The sequence below is a fragment of the Canis lupus genome, chromosome 3 (genome assembly GCF_048164855.1).
Source record: "Canis lupus baileyi chromosome 3, mCanLup2.hap1, whole genome shotgun sequence".
NCBI classification, from domain to species: Eukaryota; Metazoa; Chordata; class Mammalia; order Carnivora; family Canidae; genus Canis; species Canis lupus.
The window spans coordinates 83,235,645-83,257,159 of record NC_132840.1 but is presented as its reverse complement, the minus strand read 5'-3'; the positions used below and the strand labels follow the sequence as shown (position 1 = coordinate 83,257,159).

Below are 21,515 nucleotides of genomic sequence, written 5' to 3'. Positions count from 1 at the left end.
CAAACACAGTGTTGGAACCATCGCAGGAAAAGGGTCTAGGAACCTCCAGATCCAAAGGTCACACAGCGACAGGAAACTGTGGCTTTCACACAATTTAAATACCGAAGTGCACACTAACAACTCAATCCTTCAGCATTTGGGGGGACTGAAGTCCCTCAGGACTTGAAAAGCACTGCTCTGTGGGTGGGTCTGCCTAGTGGGGTCACCTGGGTGAGAGACAGGGGTGCTCTGAGGAGGGTTTGGGCTCCAAACCCATGGGCTCCCCCCACCCACATGAAAAGGAAGACCTTCACTTCCATCCTCACACGAAGCGCTGGGGTCCTGGTCTAAGCCTGCCATGCCAATCCCTGTGTGTGTCTCTAAAGAGGTTAGCACATCCTGGGTACACAGACCACAGCTTCCTCCATTTGCTCAGGGCCTTAGAGGTCTGAGTATCATGGAGATATTGCTTCACTTCTCCTTAGGGTGTCCACATCGAGACCCTGGAGCCATCTTACCACCCTTCCGGATCAGAGGGAGTGCTTCTGGGTAAGTGGCAAGTATCCTAAGTGTGGGTGGGGGGCGGGTGTTTCTAGTGCGGAGCATCCTTTTACCAAACCAGGGATACACAAGACACCACCAGCAGGCACACACCAGCACCAAGAGAAACAGGCATGACGGGCCAGTGGCCACCTCCACCCTGGCCAGAGGCACGCTGGCCCCTCACCCCCTCACACTTGAAACTGGAGGAACCCAGACTCACGCAGGCTCCCCTTAACCCAGTACAATCAGTTATCTCATCTCCAGATTTTCAAGTTCCTTCTGTTGGTGCCTTTTACCTAAGTCAGCATGTTTCAGACTTTCCGAAAAAAACCTTAGAAAATAAAAACCACGACTCCACCCGAATGATAAAAATCTCTTAAATTCTCCAAGCACAACATCTTAGTCTCCTCTGAGCTCAGCCCCCAGCGAGCCAGCGAGCGAGCCGTTGATGCCTCTGGGTTCTGGGGAATGGCGGGCTGGGCCGGTCCCCACTCACCAGCCTAATAGTTTTTCCAGACTGAGCCCTGCTTGGTGTTGCGGGACAGCCTGGAAGCCGACTCCCGGTCCCATTCATTCCTCTCGGTCCTCGGAGGTCAGTCACCTTAGGGGGTGTCCCTCCTCTCTGCTCCTGGTCCCACTTCCCGCTTCCAGGAGGAGCCAGGCAAGCAACAGCCCTCAAGTCTGATGCGAAACCCAGACCCTCATCCATCCCTCTGGGCTGCATTTTGCACCTTAGAGCCGGGCGTGAGGTGTGGGGTGAGGATGCGGGGTGGGGTGGGGGTGGATTTGCAGGGCGGGCGCGGGGGCCGCGGGCTCGGCCGGGCGCGGGACCCCCTCTGGGCAGCCCGCGGAGCGCTCCCGGGGGCGCAGAGCCGGCCCGGGGCGCGGGGCAGCGGCGCAGAGCCGGACGCAGAGCCGGACGCGGAGGGGTCCCCTGCCCGCGGCGGAGCGCCGGGGCGGGCCCGTCAGTCCGGGGGAGGCGCAGAGCCCGGCAGCACCAGTACCAAGAGGAAGGGAAACCAGCCCGCGCTGACATGTAAACAGGCACTTCCAAGTGGAGCAGCCCGCGCAGACGGACCCCAAGCACGCTCACTTGCACCCCGACCCGCCTGCAACCCAGCCGCCTGCCCGCCCAGGGCCCTCCCCGCGGGGCCCCGAGCTGCTGGCGGCTGCAGCTCCCGCCCCCGGCTCGCCGTCGGCCTCGGGCAGGAGGAAGCCGGCCGCCCGGCCAGTGCCCAGCGCCGGGGCCAAGGCGCCCAGCCCGCCCGGCGGGAGCGGCGGCCCGGAGGTCTGCGGCCCCCGGCTTGGATCCGCCCCCGAGGTCCCCGGTGCTAGCGCGACCCCCGCCCGCAGCCCGGCCCGCTGCGCGTAGGGGGGGGACCGGGCGCGGCTTGGGGCGAGGGGTGCGGGGGGTGGAGGCTGGAGGGGGGGTGGGTGCAGGGGGTGGGGGGATCGCTGTCTGCCGGGCGCCCGGAGGGTCGCCCCCGCGCGTGAGGCTCGCCCCCGGGGCGCGGGAGGAGCCGGCGCGAAGCCGGGGCGCGGAAGGGAGGGCGAGGGCCACGTCTTCCGGGACCCCGCGCCCCGCGCCCCGCGCCCCGCGCCGAGCCCGCCGCCCGCCGCCCCGGCCGGCCCCGCCGCTCCCGCGCCCGCCGCCGCATCGCTTACCTTAATAGTCCCGTCCATTTGGCCAAGTCTGCAGCCGAGCCCCCCAATATTCCACACATTGACCCGGTTACAGCCTGACCTCGCAGCCCCTTCGGATTAGCCCGGCGCGGCCTCCCTGGCGCCCGGGGCCCTCCCTGCGTGCCCCCCACGAGCGCCCTGCCCTCGCTCCCCTGTGCACGTTTGTTGTTGTAGCGGAGCGAAAAAGAGACAGTTAACCGGATGAAACTTTTTTTTAGCTAATTTTGGGAAGTGACTTCACTTTGCGAATCGGGGAGGAAGTCCTATCTCTCTCTCTCTCTCTCTCTCTCTCTCTCTCTCTCTCTCTCTGTCTCGCGCTCTCCTCTCCTCTCCCCTCTGCTCTCCCTCGTCCTCCCTCCCCCCACACCCCCTCTTCCTCCCCTCTGCTGGTCCTGCTTTTCGCATCACACACACACACTATATAAATACACCCGGAGATGCCCAGATACATTCATGCGCGGCGCACACAGGATACTTGCTCCTGGGAGATAAGGGCGAGCTGGGAACAATGCCGGCGTCCACGCCCGGCGCCCGCGCCCTGATTCCCGCAGTCTGCACCCACCCGCCCCCAACACCTTCCCCCAAAGTCCAAAACCAAGCGCCTTTGGCCTCCTTCCTTTTCCCGGGGCCGTTGGCCGAAGGTGGCCCTCCTGACTCATTCACTTTCCGTTTCTTCCCACAGATACGTTCATTAATGCTTTTTCCAGCCGGAGGCAAACTTATTGGGGGTGGGGTGGGGTGTTGGGGGGGGGAGAGTTTACTCGGGCTGGGGATAACCTGGAGCCTACAGCCCTGGAAGATCTCGACTCAGACCGAAGCAAACCAACCATTAAAAAAAAAAAAAAAAAAAGAAAGAAAGAAAGAAAGAAAGAAAAAAAGAAAAGCATCCAATGGGAGTTTTTCCACCGGGGCCCTCGGCTGCCGACGCGGACTCGGGGCGGTTTCGGAAGGACCCCGCCGTCGGGGGCGCGGACCCGGCTCCCCGCGCATTGTTAGCAGCAGGGCGCCCCCGGGGCAGCGCGTCCCGGCCCTTCGCTCCTGGAGAGCTCCCGGCGCCCGCCCAGGGCCGGGACCCGCGGCACCCCGGGCCACCTACCCGCGCCGACTAGGGGCAGACCCCAGGCGCTTTACCTGGACCAGACGGCCCGGGTCCCGGCGCCCGGCCAGAGCCCCCCCAGGCAGCGCTACTCAGCGCCCCAAGAAACCGCAGCACGTCGCCTCCACACTGGTCAGCAGGTCTCCAGGGCGCAGCACGCAAGATCGCCGCACAGACTCAGACTGCGCCCCCACCGTGAGCCCCCGGGGTCAGTGCTCGGGACCATCACCCCCACCCAGCCGGGAGGCCAGCCTGGCCGGCCCCCGCCACCCGGAGACCTCCCCGCGGTCCCCCTGCAGCGCCGCCGCCGATCGCCCGGGCTGGGGCAGCCTCCGGAGTCCCGGCTCAGCGAGGGGACCCCCCCCCCCACCACCACACCTCCGGGCGCTCTCGGCCTGACTCCCTTCTCCCCAACCTCCAAAACAGGTTACCTTGTCCACGCTCTCCAGACCACGCTTTGGACTTTTTCAGTTTTATTTAAGAGTCCACCCGGGGAAGGAGGAAAAAAAAAATCCAGAGGAGATCCGAATCAATTGGAAAGGAAAAAAAAAATTCAAAAGGGTGTCCACAGCAGCGAAAAAAGGTGACTTATTAATTCTTTATTTCTTCTGGAGCGATTGAGCCAGAAAGCTAGCTCGCCTCCCTCCCGCCCGCCCCCCACCCCCCTCTCGAAATTAGTCTCATCAATTCAGCTCCAATTTTGGGTTCGAATACAGACGCGGGTCTGAACGTGACCAGACCTGGAGTGGCGGGTGTAGCCTGCCAGCAATTGAGACTCGGTGTGCTTATGGGGGAGTGGGGTGGGGGTGGGGTGGGGGGTGGGATGGGGGCCGGGCCGACCCCCCCCCACCTCCTGTCTGCTTCTCAATCCAGGGGTCTGCTCCGGGGCTCCCCTGGGACCGCCACATCTGGTTACCGCTAGCGGGGTCAGTCCCCCCCTTTGCCTGGGGCCACCAGTTCTGGAGTTCAATTAAAAGAAATCAGGCTTAACCCTTTCCTCCCCGCGGCCGGCCGCCTGCCCTCTCACTCTTCCCTTCAGCTTTTCCACATGCTTTCCAGAGAGGAAAGAGGTTAAAGGGAAAGGAAGAATGAATTACATCCTTTCAAACCCCAAATTGTTTCCTTTTCAGCCCAGACTCTGCCGACCTTCAAACGACAACAGGGCTTTCAGGAGGGTGCGGGGAGACCGCTTCCCACCCGGACCTGGCCAGAAACCCGGCACCCCCAGCCACATTGCCCCTCTTTCAGGCAGAAGGGATTCCAACTTCACCACCGGGAGGCCCCCTTCCTGGTCCTGGGCAAACACTGAGGTTGTTAATGGCCACCCCACACCAGTGCTCCACTCCCCCTTCCTTGCACGACCCTCCTAGTGCTTGAGAAGGCACCTCTGCAGCAACAAACGTTGGCTAGGTTTCTCTTCCCAACTCCTATGAGGCCTGGCAAAGAGCGTATTATTATCTTCACTGCACTGGTCAGTACGGCCACCCCCACACCCCGAGCACCCCCAAACTCCTTTTTGCAGGCGCTGCCTCTCCCATTGCGAGTTGCTCAATGTGAAACTACATTAAAATGAGCACTTGCCGTCCTGTGTTAGCTGTGGGACTCAATAGCACTCTCTGTTTCTCCCTGGGAAACCAAAGCTATGACAGTTTCGTAACTTTGAAGATGGGGAGGGGGGAGAGGCTGGCATTGGCATGACTGTCACCCCTTCGTGACTCACTGACTGGCACTGGCGCCATGCCTTTTGCTATTTACCAGCCCCACCATGAGGAGCTCCTGTCCACTCACATGGCCCTCCACCCAGAAAGAAGGACCCACCCCCCACCCCAACTGGGAACCGCAGCTCTCAGAGGGATTCGAGACTCCCTCCACCCCATCCTGACCGGCTGGTGGGCAAGTTTGCCCCACTTATGTAACTTTGGGTTTGACGCTCAACTCCTGCTGCTGCTTCTATTTTAAATCCCGAAGGGGGAAAAAGCCCTAACCAAACACAACAGTAAACAAGTCTGCCCTGTTTCATGTGGTTACCACCAGACATCTGGAAAGATGGTTTGATCCTGGCAGCTCACATTGTTTTCACGAGCAGCCAAAGAGAATATTTTGAATGTTTGCATTGAGACAAATTGATAGAGAGCCTGTGGTAAGGCCCGCTGCAAATGAAAACTGTCTTTGAGTTGGGGAGGTGGAACAGCTCCCCTTCTCTCTCCCTCCCCTTTCTCTCTCCCCTCTCCCCCTCTTCCTTCTCCCTTCTCCTAGCTTAGCTGGGGACTGGTTACCCCAGCCCACACACTGGCACACACCCTCTTTCCTGGCTCACTAGAGACTGTCCGCCCGCCTTTCCCAGACTGGGCAGGGCTGGGGACCAGGGAGCCGGTGCCTGCGGCCACCGGTGCTCCTTCCACCAGCCGGGACTGGCTGTCAAGTCAGGGAGCGCTGGCAGCCCGCGGGGGGGCCGGGCCAGCATTTAAAACAAAAGTTACTTAGGTGGGTAGGGAGGGAACCCAACTGATGACCCATTTGTAGGGTCCCCTACAGACAGAAAGCACGTCCACGTCCAGACAGAAAGCGACTGTTTGGGAGACATTCGTCTGTCGAGCATCTTCGCTGGGACTTGGGTGGGACGACTGGCCTCGCACCGTCCGCACTTGACAGTATTTTCAAAGCCGCGGAAGTCCTGCTTCCCCCCCGGGAGGGGAGCGGCTGGGTGAAACGTGTCTTGGCTCGCTCAATGTCAGCCCTTTTGACCCGGTCAAGACTTTCCAGGCGCGACTTCCTGGGCTGCTTTGGTCTCGGCCCAGGTTGGGGGTGGGAGGGCGCGACGCTCGGAGCCCAGGCCGCGGGGTGCCTCCTCGGATCCCGGGACTCCGACACTGGGAACCCCGAAGGATGCCCGGCCTGGCGGAGCGTCCCGGGCGGATCCTTCCATCCCTCCCCACCGCCCCCCCAACCCGGGTCCAGCGCGGGCAGTGCAGGCAGTGCAGGGAGGGGGGGGGAGAGAGTAGGGGGGAGGGGGCGCGGAGGGGGGGCGGGGGAGGGACGGGCGAGCGAGCGCCAAAATCCCAGACTGCACAACTTCGGCTTCAAGTGTCTGGCCCCTCGCTCGAGGCCATAATTAATTTGAGATTTATTTTTATTGGAGAACTCGAGTCTCGTCTGACCTTAGCCAAACAAGGCTGCTCGAGCCGCCCCTGGATGCGCTTGAATGCCGGGGAATATTTCTGCAGGAAGGCTCTGCAGGCGCGCCTGCTTTGAATTTGTTTCTCAGACTTCATCTACTCACAGATTGAAGGAAGATTTAGAGCCTCTGCTCGCCCTGCCCGCTCCCCACGCTCGCTCCCGCCTCTGCGCTGAGCGGGTTCAGGGCGCTACGTGGGAGGCCGCGGCGGCGGGAGGCCGGGGGCCGCGGGCCCGGCTGGGGGAGGGTCCGTGCGCCCCGAGGGTCCCCAGACCACGCGGCGTCGACGGGGAGATCCCGAGGGAGCCCCGGGCCGGCCAGAGAGCGCAGGCGGACGAGAGGTGGAGACCAGCCAGGTGCCGGGACTCTCACCCAGGGCGGCGGCGCCTGGACCCGCGGCCCGGGGGTAGGGGTGGGGGCAGGCGGGGGAGGGAGAGTTTCAGCCTCTCCCCTCTCCGTCCGCCCGGCCTCCCGGCGCCCCAAACGGCATTTATTCCGAGTACAGACCTGCGTCCTTGAAGCGCCGCTGCAGGACCTGCCGGCCAGATGCTGCCCCTGGGCCGTGTCGCTGCGCACATTCTAGGGCCATAAGCCTCCTTTGGTCTGGTGTGTGGGGTGGAGGGGGGTCTCGCCCCGGTTCAGCACGGGCTGAAGGCAGGCCAGGTGGTGAAGGAGCGAGGAGAGGTCTGGAAAGTGGAGGACCCCGCCGGGCGGGGTGGGGCGCGCGCGTGGCCTCCCGCCTTGCGCCTTGCGCTCCTCCTCGCTCTGGGGGCCAGGATGGCTCCGCGGGGTCTCCCGCGTCCTCCGCCCCATATCTGCCAGCTGACCGTCCAGGTCGGAAGGCTCACTGAGAAAACGGCTCCTGGGGTTTGAATTCCTGCTCTGCACGTCCCAGCTCCGTGGCCTCAAACGAGTTCCCTGACCTCTCTGTGCCTCAGTGTCCTCACCCGTACCTTGGGGTTGTAATGGGGACCTAACCCTCCCAGGGCTGTCGCAAACCTGAGCACGAATCTGCCATTATTAATAGTATCGTGGCTCCGCCCCTTACCAGCTGCTAACCTGTCAAGGCCTCAGTTTCTCATCTGCAAAATGGATCACCTCCTAGGGTTGTTAGTAATATTAAGTGAGTCAGCACAAATGCGATGCTCAGAACAGGGCCTGGCAGGGGCGAGGGCGACCTGAATTCAAGTCGCCACCACTATTCACCCGCTGCGCCGTCCCTGTCTTGGAGTCACCCGGGTTCCCTCTGGCCCTTTCCCTTGCTCCTTCCAGCCTCGTCCCGCCCTCAGCGCCCTCCTGCGGGCACCTCCCCCGAGGCCCCTGCGGGTTCTCAGAACCCAGGTCGCGGCCGCGTGCAGTGGGCACCCTTGGCGGCTTGGGCCGCTCGGCTGGCTGCAGGCTCCGGGCCTGGGCGCCTGGGCCCGCGGGGTGTTCGTCTACAGCCTCGGAGCCGGGTTCCCGACGCGCCGCGGCAGGGGCTTGGCAGCCGGGGACTGTTTGCGCCCCTCTGGCAAATGGTCGATGTAGGGAGCCGGAGGAACAGACCCAAGATTGTCCCCGCTACGCAGACCTTTCGCCGCCATCAATGCACCCCTTTGTGCAACAATACAAACTTTGTGGCTGCTGAAAAATCCCTTTTTTCCCCCTTGAAAAGAGCTCCTGCGGCGAGCGGCTCCTTTGGCCGCGGGCAGCTCCTAGACTGCTCGCTCCCCTCGCCCTCCTGCCCACTCCGGGCGCTCCGCTCTCCAGGGCCGGCCCGCTCTGCCCCCGACCCTCGGCCTGGGTGGGTCTCCCGGGCTCCCACGTGCCCCTCTGGGGCTCGCCATCCCCGAGGTTTGGGGTCCCCGGGTGGGTGCAGACCTCAGGGGGGGTGGGGGGGGCCGCGGTGGGAGGGATACTGCAGCTCCCCGCGCGGGGCCACTTGCAGCCTCGGGAGCAGAGCTGGAAGCGAGAGCGCCCTTGGCTTCAGGTCCTGGGACTGGCGGGGGTGGGAGGGGCCCCGGCCTAACCTCCCGGGAAAACTGGGCTCCACGAACCCCAGCGCGCCTTCGTCCCCCAGTCCTGGCCGCCGTCCGGCCGTCCATCCACTGATTGTCGCCGATACACTGATTCACTTATTGTTCATTGATTCACTGCAGATGGAACCCTTCGTACTCGCCGGGGCTCCAGGACCCGGGCTCCCAAAGTGGCTATAAAACTCCTTTAGACCTCGGGAGGGGGTGGGGGGGGGTGCCACCTTGTGTCAACAAATTTCCCTTTAGAGAAATGGGAGGAGGGCTGCACGCCAAAGCGGCGCTTCCGGAGGGTCGCACCCCACGGAGGCGGCCACGTGCGGGCACACGGTGCCCCCCACCCGGGGCTGCGGTCGCCGACGCAGGGGGAGCTCCGCGGGGGCACCGGGGGCGGGGTTTGGGGCGGGGGCGGGGCGGGGGCGGGGCCGGGACCCGACCCGTTGGTTTGCAGCGGCTCGGCGCGCCCTTCCTCCTCCCGCTGCAGAGGCTCGAGGCTCGGAGCCGCCGCGCTCCCGGGGCTACCCGGAAGGAGGGAGGTCGCGCCGGGTCCCTACCCCGGGCACCCCCAGCCCCGCCCCCTGGGGTTGCTTTTCATTTGAACGTGTAACCCAGATGTCCCGGCCCCGGCTTGTTTACATTCTTGGGAACTGTTGTGAGTGAAGAACACGTCCGATCCGTCGGCAGAGATCGCGCTCTGCGCTCGGGAGGGGCGGGTGGGGCCAGGGAAGGTGGGCCTGAGGACGCACGGGGCCTGGAAGCGGTGGGAGAAGCGCGGGGCGTGCTCACACCCGCGCACACCCGCGCACACCCGCGCACACCCGCGCACAGGCCCCCACCCTGAGACCCGCCGTGCGCCAGCAGCGCGAGCGCAGGGCCCCTGGAGTCCCACCCTGGCGCGCGGTCCCGGGCCTGGCGTCTGGGCGCCCTGCCCACCTTCAGTCTCCCAAACGGTCCTCCTCAACCAAGGATGCCCGAGGGTCTGCGTGCCACCCTCCTACGACCCATCGGGAGCGCCCCAGGCTCCGGACACGCCCGCGGACCCTCCACGTCCTTTCCCCCGGGGAGGGCCCGTAGGCCCCGATGGCAGAGGGGGCTGGGGGTCATTACCTGTTTAAAGGCGCTGTCATGTCTTACCTTGACGTAAGACGATGTGTCGGGGACTGTCTGAAACATCCTCGGTTGGTGAGGAAGGTCGGGAAGGCCGGGAAACCAACCTGGGTAGGAGAAACCTCAGTGACCCGACGGTACCTCCCCACACCGGTGAGCCGGTGGGGGGTCGGGGTGGGGGTTGGTGATGAAGGAGAAATTCAAAGGGAGAAGACTCGGGGAGTTGCGAGGCTGGGCTCCGCCTGGGTCTGCAAGGAGGATCCGAATGGTTTAGGTGCTGGACACCCGCCCTACGCCTCTGCCTCCAGACCGCAGGCTAGGAGATGGTGAAGGTTGAGAGCCAGCTCACGTCATTGGGTCTCCTTCCCACAGACCTGCAACCCTCCCCTCTCCACAGGGGGAGACACCCATTTCCCCCAGGCCGGGGTAGTTTCACACCTGCGGACACTGGGGTCGTCGCAGCCAGAAGAGAGAACGCTGCCCCTGCCGGCTGCCGGGATAGAGGTAGGTCTCCCCTGGGAGGCAGCCCCAGGCCCCAGGCCCCAGGCCCCAGGGAACAGATATTTTGCAGCTCAGGCTCTCAGGACACAGATCTGCCTGGCTCTTCTGCTACCCCTGGAACCCACCAGTGTCCAGCTGCCCCCCCTCTTCCCTGCTGGTGGACTGCCTGGGGAAGAAGACTGGCTGAAGGTTCTGGAGATCTAGGGAGGCCCTTTCCCTCAGCCCCTGCTTCTTCAAGAAAATAGTTTTATGGCAGAGACAAAGACAATGAATGACGCAGTCTCATTTCGAGTGGCAGAGGAGATGGTGTCTGAAGTCTGAATATTTGGGCTGGCGGGTGCAAAAACCACCCTAGGACGCCAGGTGCCTCTGCGTGAGCCTCTCCCTGCCCTGCCAAGTCTGGCGGCTGTCTCTCCCCTCTTCCCTTCCTTCTTTTTAAACCATCTTTAACGTGGCAGCGTGCAGCTTCTCCGGCAGCCAATGTGTTTCTGATAAAGCACTTTTCTCCCCACTAACAAATTCCAGCTTTTTGGCTCCTGAAGCCACAACACACATCCACGAGTTCAGGGACCAGGTATGCTCCTTTGGGCTCCTAGATTCCCGTGCCCTGCCTCTATCCCCAGGTCCTTGCTGAGACTGTCCCCCATTTTCTTTGAAAGTTGGAGTGCACTTTGCCAGGAAAGTGAGAGAGAGAGGATAAAAGAAAAAAAAAAAAGGAGAGAAAAGAAAGCTCCAGGGGGAGAATGAGAGAAAGAAAGAGCCCCAGAAAGCATTTCCCGGCTGCAACTGGAACAGGCAGCCCGGCAGGGGAGAGAAAGGCGCTGCCACCACCCTGCATTCCCCCAGAGGTTCCCCACGCTCGCTCGGCTCGCGCGCTCACCTTAGGCACCCTTTCCTGCTCAGCCAGCAGGAGCTGGCTCCAGGATCTTGGAGCACTGGGTGCTAATTCTCTGCGCCCGGAGCCCCCGATCCGATCCGTGAAGCCGAATTAAACCTGCTGGCTGCCCAGAGTCCGAGTGTGCCTTTCTTTGCAGCGCGCATCCAGACAGCCAGCCTCAGTCCCTGCAGGAGCTGGGGGGCTGTAGAAACCACTCGTTGGTCTGCGCGCCCTGCAGCTTTCCTCCGTGACGCCTCTCTTCATCCCACTCCCCCTTCCTCTCTCTTTTCCCGTCTTTTAATTTGATTTCCGTTTTCTTATCAATATTTCAACTGCCGTCTGATGAATTGTTCTAATAGACAGCCACCCATCTGCCCCTAGCTGCTTTTCCAGAAACCTCACGGTGTTGCTGGGAAATGTCAAGGAACCCAGGGAACCACACACGTATCGCAAATGGGAAGCCAAGAGGAGACACTGAGACCCAGGCCTTCTTTTATTTGATGAGGTTTACATGATTGCCATGCAAATAATTATTTCTCAGACTTAAACACTGTGACAGAAGTCCTCTTTGATTTTGCAAGTCCTTAGGTTCATCTTACTTAAAGGTGACTTTTTCCCTTATTTGGACTTTCCTTGGCATACATCCTTTTCGGACCCATGTTTTCTAGGCAGCATCTCTAAGAGCAAGGGGATTTGCAAAGGTCAGAGAAGCGGCCCTGTCATGGAATTTCAATTTTAAAACACATTTAACAACACCCTCATTCAGAGTCCTTTCTGGGTCCTCGAGTTTGTGTTTTGTTTTGTTTTAAATTTTGGAATCCTGGCTCATTTCTTCAATGCAAGACCTAGTCTCGAATGGGGCTCAGATTTCTGTGAACGTGCCCACATTTGCTGTTTTAGTTGCCCAATCCTAGGGCTGTTCTGCACATAACAGCAGGGCCTTGCCTTGCCTTGCGGATGAGCTGCCTGTGTGCTCTCTCCCTGGCTGGCGGGTGGTTTTCACACCCTTGACTTCCCTGCTCCCAAGTCTCCTGTAACCAGGGCTGCTCACCAGGCCCCTGTCCAGAGCCCTCGAGTGTGTTGGGTTGGGTTGGGGGGGAAGTGGGGGTGACAGGTAAGGGTAGAGAATGTGTCAGTTCATCAGAACAAAACCACAGCTGTGTTACCTCTGAGAATTCATTGCCTCAATTTCTTTTTTTGAAAAGATTTTATTTATTTATTATTCATGAGAGACAGAGAGAGAGAGAGAGAGGCAGAAACACAGGCAGAGGGAGAAGCAGGCTCCCTGTGGGGGGCCCGACGTGGTACTTGATCCCGGGTCTCCAGGATCACGCCCTGGGCCCAAGACAAGCGCTAAACCGCTGAGCCACCAGGGGATCCCCATTGCCTCAGTTTCTCATGCTTCCCCCTCCTGGTCCTTCCTTTTTGGGTACCCAGACCCCTGACTGCTTTGGTTCTGGACACTTAGAAAATTAATGTGGTACCTGTTCCCTCTTCTCCGCCTCCCCTACTCCCGACCCCTCAACCGGCTCTGGAAATTTCTGAGCAAAAGCAATTGCTAGGATTCCATTTCTGGGGAAAGCACACTTATCACCCAGATCTCCCCACGTGGGGGGTATGAAGACTGGCGGCGGGGTTATTCATTATTTCCTTCTCAACAATATCCCGATTTTTCTCTCCGTCCCTCCCCCAAAGCTCAACATATTGAAACATTTTGCTGCTTAATAAGAGCAGCCGGGAGAGCTCGGAGGTGAAAGGCCAGCCTGGGACCGTGACTGGGGCTGCCTGGGCTCGGGGCTGCCGGCCAGGCGCCCCCGCCTAGCGCATTCCTGACCACTGCTTAGGAAAACAAGGCAGCTTGGGGAGGGGTGGGGTCTGAAGTACAGGAGCCAGTGCCCCCTTGGTTTTGTTCCTGGGACTGGGGAGAGATCGTCTTCCCTCCCAAAGGGAACACACGCTATTCCAAACAACCACAAATAAAACAGACGGTGCCCCTCTGTCGGGCAATACATCCTACCCACATGTCATGCTTTTCAAAAGAGAAGTTCTGGGACACCTGGGTGGGTCTGCCTTTGGCTCAGGGTGTGATCCCGGGGTCCTGGGATCGAGTCCTGCATCAGGCTCCCCGCAGAGAGCCTACTTCTCCCTCTGCCGCTCTCATGAATAAATAAAATCTTAAAAAAAAAAAAAAGAGGGGTTCTTTCCAGGATAGTTGGAGATTTGAAATTGTTTTCTTTTCACCCCCCTGTCTCTTTTCTCTTCTTGAAGGGGACTTCTAGGAGATCGCTCTGAGTACCTGCTTCTGATTTCAAACCCTTTCTTCTGTTTCAGAGTTATCACATCCTTATTTGCAGACCTATCTACCCAAGATTTGCCTCCCTTCATTAGAGTGTCAGCTCCCTGAAGGCAGGTGTTGAGGTTGTTTTGCCCACTGCTGGACACCCAGTGTCCATACAGATAGACACGTAGCGGTGTGCGACAATTATTTAACTCCGCCTCTTCTTTCTGAACAATGAGGAAGGAGGGGACTATGATACTAAACCAAGCCATCATGTTGTTACTAAGGGAAAACTGACAGGAACATTTCACCTGCAGGTACTAATTCATTTTCTGCTTTGCAGGGTTGGAGGAAATCAGTGCTCACCTATAGGTTTCCTTTTTACATAAATAGTTTAACTGGGGATCAAGAGATCATCCCCTTCCCCAAGCACCGTGGGTGTGGTCGGCTGATGGAGGGGTCCTCTGCTAGTTTTGTACCAAACTCTTCAGTGTCTGTGCACACATATGCATGTATGCCTCCTTATTTCTTCCTCTTCCTGTAATTTTAAGACCCAGAAGGGGTATTCACGCCAAGGATCATGCACATAATAAAATCTTGGTGGTCCTGGAAAAAGCAGAGGAGCTGAGAATGCAGTGAGGCCCGATCTGGACTCCCTTTCAGCTAGGGTCTCAGGGCTGGACGTGTTTGTGTGCACACGAGGGCACTGGGAGGCTTGTGGATGCCCACCCAGGGAGTGCCTACAGCCCTAACCACCGTGTCTGGGAGCAGGGGTGGGATGGGATTAGGACCCAGGCTCTCTCATCCTCTAGAAGGATATTAGCCAACTCCCTTTGTCACCTGGAGCCTTCAATTTGCCAGGAGAAAATTGCTGAAATTGGTAACAGCTGCCATAAGGAGGAGCCTAAGAGAGGAGAGAATGAAGGGGACGGGGCAGGAAGACTCATTAAAGCCAGCTTATCCTTCTAACTGCTTCCAAAGGAGAAGGGGAGGGGGCTTTCTTACTCTAGGGTATTGCTCCCTTGCCAGCCTGTACCAGGCTGCTTCCTCGGGCCATAGATTTGCAATCCAGAGCCTGGTCATTAGCACGTGACTCAGGTGTTGAGTTGAGGAGAGCTGGAGATTGGAATCTAAGCAAGGCTCCCAGTGGGGAAGACTGGGTCCTTATCTGGGTGGTGCCACCACGGGTTCTATGATTCCCAAGCAAGACCATTAGGGCCCAGCTTCCTTATCCAGCTAATGAGAGAGCTACAGTTAGATCATCCTGAGATGCCTTCTGACAAGCATATGCCATAATTCTGTGAGAGTATGGAACCTGGGAAAGGATGTGGATCAATGGAAAATTAATGTTCTAGAGTTAGGAACTTTGGGTTCCGGTTTTAGTTCTGCTCCTGGTGAGTAGTGTTATGAGCTGAACTGTGTCCCCCTGATGCTAAAGCCCTACCCAACAGTAATTCAGAACATTAATGCATCATGTGAAGAGGCCTTTAAAGAGGTAAATAAGGTGAAATGGGGTGGGGTGGGGCTTAATCCAGTAGGACTGGTGTCCTTATAAGAACAGGAGAGTAGTATACAGGAGTGTGGGCGCCCAGAAGACAGACCACGTGTGGGCACAGTGAGGCTACCAACTGCAAGCCAAAGAGAGAGGCCTCGGGAGCGAGCACACCAGCTGGGACCTCGATCTTGGATTTCTCATTTCTAGAGCAGCAAGAAAATAAATTTCTGTTGTTTAAGCCACTAATACTTTGGTATTTATTTTGGCAGCCCTAGCAAACTAATACAACTGGGAAATAGTGTTTTGCTGTGATTTGGTTTCCTCAAGTGAGTAAAAGACTTGACAATGCTGAAACACTTGATTTAACTTTTCTGGAACCCTCTGGGATGATCAAGATCTATTCGTTGCACATCCACAATGTTTTTCGCCCTGTGTAGCCTTGTGTATAAAGCAGTCTTCTGGTCTTTCCACCCCAAGTAAAGACTTAAATCACATTGAGTTTCAACGTCCTCTACATTTCCTATCCCTTTTGCTTTTAATGACAGGAAGGAAGGAAGTTGCTTCCTGCTCTTCCAACAAGCAATTTCAGATTTTAAAGGGTAGCCAACATGATGTCACGCTCCTTATCTCTCATTATTTGTGTCCTCTTGTAGCCCTTGACAGGCTGCAAACCTAGACTGAGCTCCTGGAAATTACAAGGAGAGAAGAAGTGGGAAATCTGCTCAGGGAGATAAGTCCAGGAAATGAAAGCAGTGAGTAGAACAGGGTCCATGAGAAGAGATGTCAGACTGGGGCACTTTGGGTTCTGACGTGTGTGAGCGGGCTGGTCCTTTGATTCCCATCACATACCAACACACACACACACACACACACACACACACACACTCATTCATGCATATTCTTGATGTAGCAGAGGCTCTTAGGATGCAGGAGCATGGGGTTCAAACTAAGGAGCATTCAGAGCAAGGATGGAGAACTGCTGGATGGAGAGATCTGTGATCTGAGCAGGTGCATGAGAAAGGGCCTCTCCTAAGCTAACAGATTCATCCTTCACCTCCACCTGCAGATCAAACATATGTAAAGTTTCCTTGGACTGGGGCGCCTGGGTGGCTCAGTTGGCTAAGTGTCTGACTCTTGATTTCAGCTCTGGTTATGCTCTCAGGATCCTGGGATCAAGTCCTGTGCTTAGTATGGAGTCTGCTTGGGATTCTCTCCCTCCCTCTGCCCCTCTCCACTCCTCACCCCACTACCCCACTCAAGTGCTCTCTCTTTCTGAAGGAAAAAAAAAATCCCAGGACTGTGGATGAAGAGGTAAGGTTACTGGAGAATGAATAAGACTGAGCATTAAGGCAAAGAGGAGCTCTTAAGACCAAAGATTTTTATATACATTATATTCTTTCCTTCAACTCCCTTAGCTAGTTTTTCTCTTCCTTAAGTTATCTTTTCATGAATATCAATTAATTAATTTTGTTAGATAATCCCTGAGCCCCGTTCCGGCTTAAATTTTAGTAATTTTAAAGAGCATATTACTAGTCTCATCTACGGTTATATATTTTTTTAGGTTATTGGGAGACATTGTTCTTCCTTGCTCCTGTTTAAAAGTGAGAAGAAAAAAACCTAGACAGAAGTCGAAGTTGGCCAGTGCCAATCCTTCATAAATAATTCCAGTATGGTTCCAAGTTGGGTGATGCTTTTTCTGGTAGAATGGAATCATTCATTCACGTATTCATTCATTCATTCATTCATTCATTTGCCGGGGGCAGGAGAGTGGGTCTTGGGAAGGACCTGAGTAACATCACTTTGCTATCTCTGAGAAGGCAAAGGTTCGCAAAGACTATGTTATCCATCACGTTCAAAGCTGCCTGTACAACCACCGCGGTGTTGGGGGCAATGAGTCCGGGATCTTAAAGGATTCAAAACATAATTGTGTGGAGTGGGACGACAGTGTGTCTGCTTCAGCTTTGAGGTGGAGGATGATGGTATTCGCTGAAAACAAAATAACTCTTTGGGTTGCTGTTGAGAAAAATGCCACAGAAGTAAAAGTACGCTTACTCTGGCTACCAAGGACACCGCAGCGTGTTATATGGAGTGTAGATGCTTTATTCATTGCCCCCTGCCTGCCTTCATAGCCTCAATTTTAAAAAGAAAAAAGGGGGAAAAAAAAAACTGGACAAAAGTTGGGGCGGGGCCAATGCCAATTAGCTTCCACACAAAGGTCTTTGGGGTATATTTTTTAAATGGAGGTGGTAGTTGCAGGGTGAGGTGTGGGCCATGTTTGAATGAGGACGGATACCAGTAATACCCCTAAGGATAGTTTTTTTTGAGAATTGAGATGCTTTTGACCAAGTGCTTCCAGCCTCTAGATGGAAGAGATGCTGTGTCCATACTGGTCTGATGAGATACTGGTCTGAGGTGTCATTATTATTTTTATTTTGGTGACTCTCAACTTTGATAGACGGGCGCAGTGGGGTCCTAGAGAGAGCTTGGTCTCTCACTATTACTTCAATGCACGTCATAGCTGAACATAAAACAATGTCCCCCACTTAACACAACAAACACTGGGGACTCACGGCCTTGTGAGTTCCTCTCAGGGAACCTGCTTTCCCTAGATAAGAGATCAAAAGTGGAGGGAGGGTGTGTTTTCATTTTCTCGGTACACGTTTTCACATCAGACTTTGTGAAGGAAGGTGTCTCCTAGGTTTTTGACTGGGGGCAAGTGGAACATAGGTCTGTCCCGAATATTCCTTTCTCTTTTTAAAAGATCAGCTCCGTGAGTGCCACGAGGGACGAGCAGAGGATTGGACTGTGAGGTTCTCATTGCTTCAGCGTGATTGGTAATGTGGGGACAACAGGAAAAGGAATTATGTTCCCCACTCTGTGAGGCCTACTTGCTGCTTCTGGGGGTGATGGCTTTGGTTCTATTGAAAAAAAAAAAAAAAGACTAGTAGGGGAGGGAGGGGTGGAATGAAGTGGATCTTGAAGAAATAGTTAAGAAGTGTGTAATGCCCCTTCCAATCCTTATCACTCTTCCCTCCAAATTCTGACCCCAGAAGGGGCCGGCCTGTGTGGCGACCGGAGCATGCCTGACTTTCAGATGGAACCGTCAGTCCCTTCTCTGACTCAGCTAGCCACTGAGCTAGCTAGCTGTCTTGTGCTTCTGAGATCTCTGTCCTTTTCATTCTGCTAGGCCTTGTATAGAAGTGGCACCAGCAGTGCAAAAGCAGTTCTCACTGGAAATTTCTTGGGTCAGCTGAGACCAGAGTCCAATGGGTACCACGTCTTCAGCTACTAGCTTGGGGAACCAGCTACCCCAATCTTTTTTTTTTTTTTTTTTTACTGCACCCCTAGATGATTCTCTTTATTTAGGCCTTCCTGGGGCGAGAACATCACTCATGGTCAAACTTGAGCAAGCTGTCTGAAATGGTTTTCTCGCAAGGGCCGACAAGGGCAGATGGTCAGATGTTTCAGTTGGGGAGGCTTTTCGATTTGGAAGCAAACTGAATTTTGGCTTCCATCTCTAGAGAAGAAACTGGTCATGGCTGTGAGGCCCAGAACCCTGAGCGATGATAAGCATTTGCAATCTTGAGCGCTTATCTCCTGCTGTATCTGGCCTTCTTGCATTTATAAAGTAAATCGGGAAATCTCACCACAACAGGCTTTCCTGTGAGGAGGCTGGCATTTCCTGCCTGCCCCACTGGGGACAGGGATGGAGGGAACACACTGCTAATGTCAGGTTTCCTCATTTCAGCCTCGCAGCTGCTGCTGCTGCTGCTGTGGGGAGCGGGGGGCAGGGGGAAGATCAGACAGGGTGTGGGTTAGGGCGAAGGAGGTCATTGGGTTTTTTTTTTTTTTTTGATACACTTTTCATACAGCTTTCTGACACCTAAACCTAGAGCAGAAACCACCCGTTGTTGCTTGTTTGAACACACGTACACAAGTACACCTTCTGCATATGCCTGTTGCGTGGATGCTCAGCTGACCTGCTGTGATGAAAGCGATACTCTCTGGACCAACTACCATTAAACCGGTTATATTAAAATTAAAACTATGTTCCATTTCGATGCAGCAGGGGAGCATTCCTGTAGGCTCCACAGTGTCACCTTTGAAACATTCCATAAACAAATAATGCTTTTGTAAAGAGGCGCCTCTCCCCGCCTCTTGCATTTATCGTTAGGGTGAATTTTATTCCATTTTTCATACATGTGCTGTTGAAAAGATTGCTTGTGCTAATGAAAAATTTCTCATATTGCTTCTGTCAAAGAAAGATAGGACTGTGTGTAGAAAGCTCCATCTCGTTCTGCTATTATAACATTTGTATAACGTATTTCATGTGGTGCTTACAGTCACATGTGATTGGACGGACCCTAGGGAAATCCATGCTCAATTTCCAGATGAAGAAACAGAATCTGAAACAGAAATCATTTCTTTTTTCATGGCAACATTTAAATGTGTTATTTCATCAAGCAACGTGATTACTGTTATCGCCATCGTTTCCATGGTGAAACTGAATCATGTATGAGAAACCTGAATCTGTCAAGAATCATCTCATGTATTATCTAAGTAACATGTTTTAGACATTATCTATGATTATATAAATAATTGGTCAAACTTTGCAGGGGGAGCCATGGGGCCTGGCTAGGACTCAAGTCTTTGCACTTCTAATCCTCTATTTCCCTGTTGAGTTTCTATCAGTATGGCTCCTGAAATTTCTATCTCCTTTCAGTGATGGTGGGGTTGCTCCACATCAGTCCCAATTCCCTGATTTTTAATGACTCACTTCTCTCTTCTTCTATGTTTATATATGTTTTAAAGACTTATTTCTTTGAGAGAGAGAGAGAAAGAGCATGAGCAGTGGGGAGGGGAAGAGGGAGAGAGAGAGAGGTAGAAGCAGGCTCCCCAAAGAGCAGGGAGCCCAATGTGAGGCTTGATTCAGGGCTCGATCACATGATCCTGGGATCATGATGTGACTTGAAGGCAGGTATTTAACCTGCTGAGCCCTAGGTACCCCCTCCTTCCATGTTGAAAACACCTAGTGTTACTTTCTATTTCCCTTTCTTTCATCCCAGGAGGAAGGCTTGCAAAGATAGGAGAGATAGTTCGTGCCTATGCACCCCACTTTCCTAATGTTACTATATTACAGAACCATGGTACCATTATCAAAACCTAGCATTAGAGGACGCCTGGGTGGCTCAGTGGTTGAGCATCTGCTTTCCGTTCAAGTCGTGATCCCAGAGGTATGGCATTGAGTACCTGACAGGGAGCCTGTTTCTCCCTCTGCCTGTGTCTCTGCCTTTCTCTCTGTGTCTCTCAAGAATAAATAAATAAATAAAATCTGAAGAAAATTTTCTATAAAAAAACGAGAAAACTTAGCATTAGTACAATACTCTTAACTAAACTTCAGACTATTCATACATCCTTGGTTTTCCTGCAATATCCTTATTCTGTTCCAGGGTCCAGTCCAGACCCTATGATGTGTTTTATTGTCAGGGGTCCCTAGCCTCTTCCCATCTGCAGTAGTTCTTTGGTCTTTACTTCCATTGCATGACTTTGACATTTTTGAAGAGCATTGGTAAGGCATGATGTAGGCTGCCTCTCAATTTGGGTTTATCTGAAGTCTTACCATGATTAAATAGAGTTATGTGTTTTGGGGGATAATACCATTGAGGTGACATGCCTTCTACAGCGTGTCATCCTGGAGGGTCCATGACATTGATGCCTTATTACTGGCAATGTTGTCCTTGAGCACTGCTCGAAGTGGTGTTGGCCCTGTTACGCCACTACAATGTTACCATTTTTTTCTTTTCACAGTTAACTAGAATTTGATGGTGGGGAAGATATTTGTCATTAACAAGTATATTCTTTGATGAATACTTCGAGATCATGCAAATATCTTATTTTTCCTTACCCTTTTGCTCATTAATTTAGGGTGGAATTCACCCTAAGCAGTAATTACCGTGGTGTTCTAATGGTGATTGCACTCATCCCTTCTACATTTATTAATTGGAATTCTTTTTTAAAAAATAGTTGTTCCTTCGCCTTTCTCTCTCTCTTCCTCCCTCCCTCCCTCTCTTCTTCCTCCTTCCCTCTCTGTTACTTTCTTTCTCCTTTCTTTAATTAGTATGAACTCACATATATTTATTTTATTATTTGAATTGCCATCTATTACTATAATTTATTTTGTAGCTCAAATTTCAACTGGTTTGACCTGGGCCATTGGGAGCTCTTTCAAGTTGACTTCCATATCCTTTTTGCCATACCCACCTGGTCTGAATTTTTTCCTTTAGCATCTCCTTACTTTCAGGCACCACACAATGCTTCAGGATTATCTTGTTGTTTTCCCCACCCCAGCCCTGGAATTATCTGCTTCCCCAAGGATCCCCAGTTCCTTGGATTGACAATGTATTTAGAAACCAAGATTAGAAGATTAGTTGCTCTATTTGCTACTGGGGGCTACAGCTTCTAGTCCCTCTCAGCAGACAAAACAAGGGAATATACACACATATCCATATTTCTTTATCTATCTGTGCCCTAGTCCACTAGTGCTGTCATAATGGAATAGCACAGAAAGGGTGGCTTAACACAGAAATTTCTTACAGTTCTGGAAGCTGCAAGTACAGGATTAAGATGTTGACTGGGTTGGTTTCTTCTGAGGCTTCTCTCCCTGGGTGGCAGGTGTCCATGGCCTCACACAGCCATGGTCTCTCTTTCTCTCTCTTTTCCTATAAGAATACAGTCATCTTATATGAAGGCCCCATCCTTATGATTCATT

At 54.7% G+C, this 21,515-nt stretch overlaps 1 protein-coding gene and 1 long non-coding RNA gene across 8 annotated transcripts in view; one reads left to right on the top strand and one right to left on the bottom strand.

Moving 5' to 3' along the window:
* The window catches only part of FLI1 (Fli-1 proto-oncogene, ETS transcription factor), a 122,623-nt gene extending 111,416 nt beyond the window's left edge, over nt 1-11,207 (bottom strand). Inside the window, exons 1-2 of one of the 5 annotated variants that reach the window (XM_072822678.1) lie at nt 10,977-11,207; nt 9,623-9,702 (exon numbers count right to left, since the gene is read on the bottom strand). In XM_072822678.1, the coding sequence (XP_072678779.1) occupies nt 9,623-9,661 (39 nt within the window). In that variant the 5' untranslated portion in view covers nt 9,662-9,702; nt 10,977-11,207. Of the gene's footprint in view, nt 1-2,187; nt 2,559-3,732; nt 3,764-9,622; nt 9,703-10,976 lie in introns of those variants that run through there. The other 4 variants (XM_072822680.1, XM_072822681.1, XM_072822676.1 and 1 more) reach the window with 4 other exon arrangements.
* Nucleotides 2,977-21,515, top strand: part of LOC140631231 (uncharacterized) — a 48,402-nt gene continuing 29,863 nt past the window's right edge. For 2 of the 3 annotated variants that reach the window (XR_012028867.1, XR_012028869.1), the window contains exon 1: nt 9,503-10,099. This is a non-coding gene — a long non-coding RNA (uncharacterized lncRNA). Of the gene's footprint in view, nt 3,885-9,502; nt 10,100-21,515 lie in introns of those variants that run through there. The other variant, XR_012028868.1, reaches the window with a different exon arrangement.